This window comes from Arabidopsis lyrata (genome assembly GCF_000004255.2).
Source record: "Arabidopsis lyrata subsp. lyrata unplaced genomic scaffold ARALYscaffold_1, whole genome shotgun sequence".
Classification (NCBI taxonomy): domain Eukaryota; kingdom Viridiplantae; phylum Streptophyta; class Magnoliopsida; order Brassicales; family Brassicaceae; genus Arabidopsis; species Arabidopsis lyrata.
The window spans coordinates 27,327,307-27,335,943 of NW_003302555.1; the positions used below are offsets into that span (position 1 = coordinate 27,327,307).

General features: G+C 34.2%; 1 protein-coding gene across 1 annotated transcript; it reads left to right on the forward strand.

The window, feature by feature from the left end:
• Positions 1-4,360: 4,360 nt before the first annotated feature.
• LOC9327722 (IAA-amino acid hydrolase ILR1-like 4) lies at positions 4,361-6,489 on the forward strand. Its single transcript, XM_002891614.2, has 5 exons — positions 4,361-4,860; positions 5,110-5,235; positions 5,337-5,651; positions 5,732-5,860; positions 5,949-6,489. Exons 1-5 carry the CDS (start codon positions 4,513-4,515, stop codon positions 6,351-6,353), a joined length of 1,323 nt encoding a protein of 440 aa, XP_002891660.1. The 5' UTR covers positions 4,361-4,512; the 3' UTR covers positions 6,354-6,489.
• Positions 6,490-8,637: the final 2,148 nt, after the last annotated feature.

Below are 8,637 nucleotides of genomic sequence, written 5' to 3' on the forward strand. Positions count from 1 at the left end.
CCTCTTCTCTGGCGAATCTAAAGTGAGTTCTATTATTTTCTCTTGTCTCTTTGGCTTCCCGTTTTAGAGATTTTTAGATTGGTCTCTCTCTGATTCTCAGATGTGATGTTCTACAAAGAGATTATTACTCCTAGGGATCAGTGGACAAATCGCTAGTTCAAATGGTTACGTGATTCGGTTAGTATTACTCTTTTGTTTTGTTTGGTTTCAGCTTACTATGACTACAACATTTTTCAATGATGACAGATTAGTTTCTAGTGGTCGCAGATTTGTTTATTATTGATGACAGATTTATTTGGTAGTGATGACATAGTTGTATTCTAATGAGAACAGATTAGTTTATGATGGTGACGGATTTGTTTGCTTTTAATGACAGATTTGTTCGATTTACATAAGCATTTTTTGTTGATTCAGGCTTATCGCAGATTAATTGTTGTCTTCTGCATATTTATTCTTAGTGGTGGCAGATTTATTCTTAGGTGTATGTTTTGTGAGGTTATTATTTCAGGTTTGTAAACAGTTGCAGGTTTTTGTTAGAGAAGTAGCTCAGTTTTTGGTGTCGATTTAACTTCAATGTTCTTGTTGTTTAGGAACTAAATTTGAGTTAATGAGATTTATGTATGTTGGATTTTGTTTCCAAATTAGTATAACGTGAATAGCTGTGATGATATATGTCTTTATGCAGGAGATGCAAAAGCTTACGTGGTGACATTTATGCAAAAGCTTACGTTGCAAACTTGCAATGGTCGTTGCAAATTTAAGATCCTCAACAAAATCTTTCTAAAGGTGAGCTCTGGCCTAGCTCTCCGACTTGTCTCCGGTTATGCTTCAGCCAAGAAGCAACGACAGAGAAAATGAAACTTAAAGATTCGAAATCCATGTGTACTCAATTCCATACTATTTTGTTTAAGTTTACATTGAATCCGCCTTTTTGTTGCTTCTACTACTATTACATGTAATATTTGTATTTGTTACAAATATGTATTTCTTAAACACACTCCATACGATTCTTAAACCAGTTTCATTAATCAGTTTCGTAGAAACTAAAACACAAACAAAAGCAAAACTTACCAACTTGAGCAATACTAAGACGACAATAGTGACTAACACCAGATCCGGTTGTTCGCTAATTGTCGTTATCTACATGAACCTTAAGTAGAGTCGTAGTTCACCACCATTCTGGAACATATCTAAAGCCACTAGAGAAGGAGATTGAAGGGTAGCTACAAGAAAGAACAAGATCAAAATAGAAAAAAAAAATGAATAATAAAGGCATTTCATGTAAGGGTTTTTGAGGATCACCGGAGCTAAAGGAAATGGCAGCTGGGCAAGAAAAAGGTATGTAACTGAGAATTAGCAAACCAGGAGTCCCTAACAACTGATAGAGCTTTAATCGGAATTAAATACAAAAACTAATGAACATTACTTTCTGGCCAAGTAACTTTTAGAAATGTGTTTAAATATGTGCAAGTCTGAACTAGAAAATAGTTCGAAATAGCTTGTTGAACGCAACGTTTGGGGTTTCAATAGTAATCTGATCGGGATGAACTTTGGTGGAGCACTTTATGGTGCTACTGTCTAAGAATGCAACGGTGGGATTGTGATTAAAACGGTTAATTATTTGTTTGTTTGTATGTTTTAGCTACCTTAAATATTAGTTAAGTGTTTGAAAATAATTATTTTACCTATCAAACAAATCTGCGACGTCTTCAAATAAGTATGCAAACATAAATCTGCAAGTAAAGGGTGGCAACAAATCTGTAAGGTATAAGTCTGTGACTACTAAAAAGTTAGTTTAGTCATGATTAAGTCTGTGGCCATTTATTCAAATATATCTGTTATGATGAAAAATAAATCTGTGACTCAAAATATATCTGCAATCAAAGAAAGAAAATCTGTGATGACTAAGAGTCAATCTAGTTATTATCTTTTGGTCAATCAAATCTGCAATAACTTACAGACTTATCATAAATCGGTAGTAACTATAAATAAGTCTGCTGCAACGAGATTGAGAATAAGTCTGTAAGAAAAACAAATCTGCAGAAATAAATCTGCGAGACAAAGGAAATCTGCGGTGTCCTCAAACAAATCTGTAAGATAAGTCTGTGGTAGACATAAAATCAGTAACAGCCTATAAATCGGTAGTAACCTATGAACAAATCTGTAGATTAAATCTGTCGCGGAAATAAATCTGTAGAACAAATTTGTGGTTCAAAAACAAATCGGCAAGAAAACAAAGCAGCGATAACGATATAATTAAATCGGTGGCAGATTTATAAATCGGTGACAGATTTATGAAATCAGTGGAAGATTTTATAAATCGGTGGCAGATTTTATAAATCGGTGGCAGATTTTTTTCTACAGATTTATTTGAATTCGCATAGATCAGTGGCAGAACTGTAAATAATAACAGGTTTTTTCTGTAAATAACGGTAACTTTTGTCTCGCTGGCATTTTTTTATTAATGGCATTTCTGTTATTATGATTTTCTCTATAAAGCTTTATAGGGGTATTTTGGGGATTAAAAAAAACGAAAACACTCTAGTTATTATTAAAAGATATGAGTCATTCTAGTTATTAATCCCCATATAAGGGTCATTCTAGTTATTCTCCCTTGTTTTTACGTATGCAAGAAACTTAAAAAATAGTATAATTGCTCCTTCTTTTTGTAAATACAAATATCACTAAACTTTAATGAGACTTAAGAAGTCACTTTAATTTTCAAACCAAAAAAAAGAAGTCACTTTAATTTTTTTAAATGTAATAGTTTTTTTTTCTATTTTACAATAGATATCATGGAATAATATGGAAATTTTAAATTTATAGATATAATTTTGTTCAAAATAGTTTTTTTTTGAGAATTTCTAATTCCGTTCTATTTTCAAACGGGAAATATTGTCTCCTATGAAAATGTAAATATCTGTTTTCGTTCCAATTCAGTTGATTGTAAGTCTTGTTTTGATTGTTCAAGACTTGTTGTTACTAGAAAAGAGAGTTCTCCAAGTTCCAGATAAGCAGATATTGGCTTCATGCCATCTCCATCAATTGGTCGTAATGCATTTTATGCATAACCATATGGTCATATATGGAAATTTGGGATGAGGAATGAAATTTTATATAAAAACATATAATATATGTGTAGATTTTGGTTATATTTATTTATCTCCGATCTGGATTCGGATATTCGGATCTAGATTTTGTTTTGACGGATCTGTGATTTTACTATTTGGATTCGGCCACTGTGGATATCTTAAATTTTGGATCGAATTAGACCTCAAATAATAATTCCCCCTAGATAGTAAATAATATCTTGCGCTGTCAAAAAAAAATAATAATAATAATAATATCTTGCAATATATTGTTTAAATATCGGAAGAACAGAAAAATCAACCTTTTATCAAAAAATCATATATAAAAAAGGACTAAGAATTCATTAACCACGTTCTCCACGTGCTTTATAGCTTCATTACCAACAGCAAAATGGACCGTCCAACAATAAAGTTAGAACCATTCAATTTTTTACTTTTCTTTTTCACGTGTTGCAAGAAGAACTTAAAATGAATACGAAAACGAAAATAATTCCTCCAATCCAAAAGAAAAAAGATTTTGAAAATCAGTACACGATAGTGAAATGCACTTTATCAAAAACAACAAAGTTTATTTATTTATGTTTGTTTTTTCTTATAATGTTTATAAATAAATAATAATTCTTAGGGTTTATATCATTTGAGTTTGGCTACTTGTTTTTTTGTTGTTTTTACTTCAGTTTGGCTACTTGTTTAAAATAGTGAGATAATAATTTCTTTGACGTTATAATTACCACATAAATTTCCAAATGCAGAAACTCCAACAAGAGACACATGTAGGAAAGTAATGGTGGCTTGTTTGACTTATTCACATTTTAAGTTTAATCCAATTAACCGGGTGCTTGTCTCCTGGTGGTAAAGGAACCTCGGCTGAGACACCCGCCACCCGGCTTCGAGTCTCGGCCACTGCGCAATTTATCTACGGGGCGCAGCGTCCCAGACCACCAGTTCCGGAGGGCCCTTAAGTGGAGGCTTAAAAATCTCAGGCACGCGGGCTTAGGCCCAGTGGGCTAGTCGGATCACTGTGTGGTCTGGACACTGGGTTATCAAAAAAAGTTTAATCCAAAGAAGATCCCATCACTCTTTTCAACAATTTTTTTTTTTTTATCAAATTAATCATTAATCAAACGAATGTTTTCTTATAAATAATTTTGAGATTCGAGGAAAATCATAAATATATATATATATATATATATATATATATATATATATATATATAAAAATGAAGATTTTATGAGAAAAATAGAGTTAAAGTTGTGTTTGGCTTGAGGCTTTGGCTACTTGGATTTAAATACCACTTTTTTGCTTCCTGTTTCCCTGCTTCATCATCACGCACACCTCTCTTCTTCTTCTTCTTCGATCTCTTCCTTTTCTCTACAACGATTCGATTGATTCAAGTATCAATCAATCGAATCCGATATAAGCCATGAGTTTCTTCAAATGGGTTTCTTTTGTTTTGATCCTTCACTTGCTTAATCCGAGTCTGATTTCATGTTCCTCTAATGGGTTATCTCAAATCCCATCAAAGTTTCTTACTTTGGCTAAAAGCAATGATTTTTTCGATTGGATGGTTAGAATCAGAAGGAGAATCCATGAGAATCCAGAGTTAGGTTACGAGGAAGTAGAGACATCTAAGCTTGTTAGAGCAGAATTGGAGAAGATGGGTGTGTCTTTTAAGTACCCAGTTGCTGTTACTGGTGTTGTTGGATATGTTGGAACTGGTCAAGCTCCTTTTGTTGCTTTGAGGGCTGATATGGATGCACTTCCTATTCAGGTATTGCTCTCAAAATTTGGAATTGACTTGTTGTCTCAGCTTCTCATGGAACAGTGATTGTGTTTGATACTTGAAGTTTTGTGTTTTCGATTTTGGTTATATGTATCTATAGAGTAGTTGAAGATTTGTTGAGTTTAGTTCTCTGTGGATCTGATTTCTTATGAGATTTGCAGTGTCTTGGTGGAATTATGAGAAGTGTTGCTTTGTTTTGGGGGATTCTTATTGGACAGATAATGTTGGATTGTGTAGGAAATGGTGGAATGGGAACACAAGAGTAAGGTTCCAGGGAAGATGCACGCTTGTGGACATGACGCTCACACTACGATGCTCCTCGGTGCTGCAAAGTTGCTCAAAGAACATGAAGAAGAGCTACAGGTTTAGTTTTGTTACTGGATTTTCCTAATTTTAAATTTGAGTATGTCCGAATCATCATGTTGTTTGGATTCTTAAACCTTCTTGGACATTTTATTCATCAGGGTACAGTGATTCTGGTTTTCCAACCAGCTGAGGAAGGAGGAGGAGGTGCAAAGAAAATCGTGGAGGCTGGAGTATTGGAGAATGTGAGTGCAATCTTTGGATTACATGTCACAAATCAATTGGCATTAGGTCAAGTGAGCTCAAGAGAGGGTCCAATGTTGGCTGGTAGCGGGTTTTTCAAAGCTAAGATAAGCGGGAAAGGAGGTCACGCAGCTCTTCCTCAGCACTCCATAGATCCCATATTGGCAGCTTCGAATGTTATTGTTAGCTTACAACACCTCGTTTCACGAGAGGCAGATCCTTTAGACTCACAGGTAGAAATATAATCTTTGGCTCTTGAAAATGTCTCTATATATCATGTGGATTGATTTGATCTATGTGTGAATGCTTACAGGTTGTTACAGTTGCTAAATTTGAAGGCGGTGGTGCTTTCAATGTGATTCCAGACTCTGTTACTATCGGTGGTACATTCCGAGCCTTTTCAACTAAAAGCTTTATGCAACTCAAGAAAAGAATTGAGCAGGTCAGTAACTTTACCCTCTGATGTGTAAACTTTTGTCTTCCTCTCGAGACCGCACCATTTTAACTCACTTGCGAGTCCAATGTTTCAGGTTATCACAAGGCAAGCGAGCGTGAATATGTGTAATGCAACAGTGGATTTCATTGAAGAGGAGAAACCTTTTTTCCCACCAACTGTAAATGACAAAGACTTACACCAGTTTTTCAAGAACGTTTCCGGCGATATGTTAGGGATCGAGAATTACGTCGAGATGCAACCATTAATGGGATCAGAGGACTTCTCTTTCTACCAACAAGCAATCCCGGGACACTTTAGCTTCGTTGGAATGCAAAACAAAGCTCATTCACCAATGGCGAATCCTCACTCGCCGTATTTTGAAGTTAACGAAGAACTACTACCTTATGGTGCTTCCCTTCATGCTTCCATGGCCACAAGATATCTTCTTGAATTGAAAGCTTCAACTCTAAATAAGAGTTACAAAAAAGATGAACTTTGATGCCAACAAACATTGGCTCTCTACTCAAAAATGTCAAACATGGTAACATTTTTTTTACAGAGCCTGCCATGTAAAGATCAATAAATTGTTATGCAGTGTCAAGCTTCTATTATATCCAAGAAATGTTACAACTAAACCGGAAAAAAAAGATTTGAAGAAATGTCCCTACTAGCATCTGTTTATCTGAACGAATACTAAATTTTCAAAATGAAAGAACCGGAACCAAAATCAAACCAAAATTTCAAAATACCAAAATAGATACTAAAATCTAGAACCGAAACCGAGCGGATACCCGAACGGACCGTAAATTTGTAACGAGAGAGCTTCAGAGGATTTTGTTATATTTCTTAACTAGGTGATTGCCCGCGCGCATGCGCGGGAAGAATGTTGTATAAATGGTAAAATCATGTGAAATAAGGGATTGTTTAGGTGTTACTTGGTAGTGTAAGAAAAAAATGGTAAATTGTTTAGGATTTAGTGTGGTAAAATTATGGAAAATGATGAAATTTAAAAAATTCAATAATATTATAAATGCTAAAAAATAATAATAAATCATCTTTTAAAATCATTCACCAACAAAATAAGAAATCAACGAACATCATCACTCCATGGCATTCTCCTTCCGTGTGATGATTGGTACTTGGTCATTTTCAGGATTCCTGACATCCGATTAAGAACACCATAAACAGTGAATGTCCAGTCGCCAACTTTAGAGTTTTGATTGTAAACGGAAAAAAAAAATACTTACCAACAAAGCATCTCGTCGGTAATACTGAGATCCGGATTCAACATAATCCTCGTACTTCCGGTAACATTGGTACATCTCCACCTATGTTCCTGTGATAGTTCTAATTTCACAAACTTGATAATACATATCACTGTGTTACGTGAACGATGCTTCCATAAGTCATAGAACTCGACTGCAAGGTCACCCGTTAAACGACACTCTAGATGGATACACCTAATTTTAAGATTTGAAGAAGTCATATAAGACATTATATTCTGGTTTAAATCTTTAAAAGAATAGTGACTTACTCAGTATCACGTAAACCAAAGTACAGCTCAAAATATCCTCCTTGAGAATGTTCCACGGAAGGAACAAAAACCAACTCTCTCACGTTGACAATTTTGCCAACAACATCTATGAAACACACACATGAATAATACAGTCAGAACATGAACCGCAAATAAACTCCAAAAGCACAAATAAATTTATAAATTAGGCTTACCAACGCAAATATTCGGATTAACAATACCACTCAATATACTCACAAACTCAGTTAGATTGAAATAGGTTCTACTGGAGCACATATTAATACTTTGCACTAAAGTGTCCGAACGAAACACAATCTTGAATCTATGCGGTACTGGTCTCAATATGCTGTTAACCCGTGATACATCAAAATTTTTAATGCTCACCCACTCATCGATTATCAATCTTGAAAGATAATTATCAATTAATTCATCACGAACAACGGCTTGGATTTGTGTGAACTGCAAATAAAACGTCAAAGACAAAACCAATTCAATTTAATATCGAAAACATGTATAGCAGGTAAGTTATCAAAAAACTAACATGCTCGTCACCCAAAATCATATTGAGCTCTCTACCCGTGCCACGCGAAACAGACCAACAATTCAAAATCTTCACCGAGACAGACCACTCACCCATGTTAGGGTTAAGAGACGCAATACGAAAATAACCACCATCACATGAATCAGATGTAAAAGGTATCATTGTAGAACCCATAACAAAAGATTACGCGGCTAAATATTCCAATGAGGTATAAATGCGGGATACATATATGTAGACCTAACGATTATTTGGAAAGAACATAAAAATGGAAAATATATATTAAAAACTAAATCAGAAAATTAACAAAAACGACTATTGATTAAACGATATAGAATTTATCCATAAAATTAATAAATTAAGTTTTTAAAAAAGAAACCAAATCTCAACAGTTAAACTGAAATATATACTAACGAAACTTAAGGGTAAAAAATATCACTCTATTATCAACACCATAATAATAATATATACAAATGGTGTAAGTTATTAGGGACGCAAATAAAGTTCCATTTTACCTAACGACGGAAACCAAAACCACACGATGCATTTTGAGAAACAACTTTTTTGAATGAGTAATACAAAAAAACTATAACCAATGACAAGTTATGTATCATGTATGTCACCTCAACAGAGTTTTTAACTATGTCATATACATCTTTCAGACTAAATTACAAAAACTAATGTACGGATCTGCAAGATTTGTATATCTAT

What these genes read in the sequence shown, in the direction of transcription:
- LOC9327722 (XM_002891614.2), top strand. Translation starts at nt 4,513, where the DNA reads ATGAGTTTCTTCAAATGGGTTTCTTTTGTTTTGATCCTTCACTTGCTT. An exon ending in TGGATGCACTTCCTATTCAG is followed by an intron (nt 4,861 to 5,109) that starts GTATTGCTCTCA and finishes TGGATTGTGTAG; the next exon opens with GAAATGGTGGAATGGGAACA. An exon ending in TCAAGAAAAGAATTGAGCAG is followed by an intron (nt 5,861 to 5,948) that starts GTCAGTAACTTT and finishes CCAATGTTTCAG; the next exon opens with GTTATCACAAGGCAAGCGAG.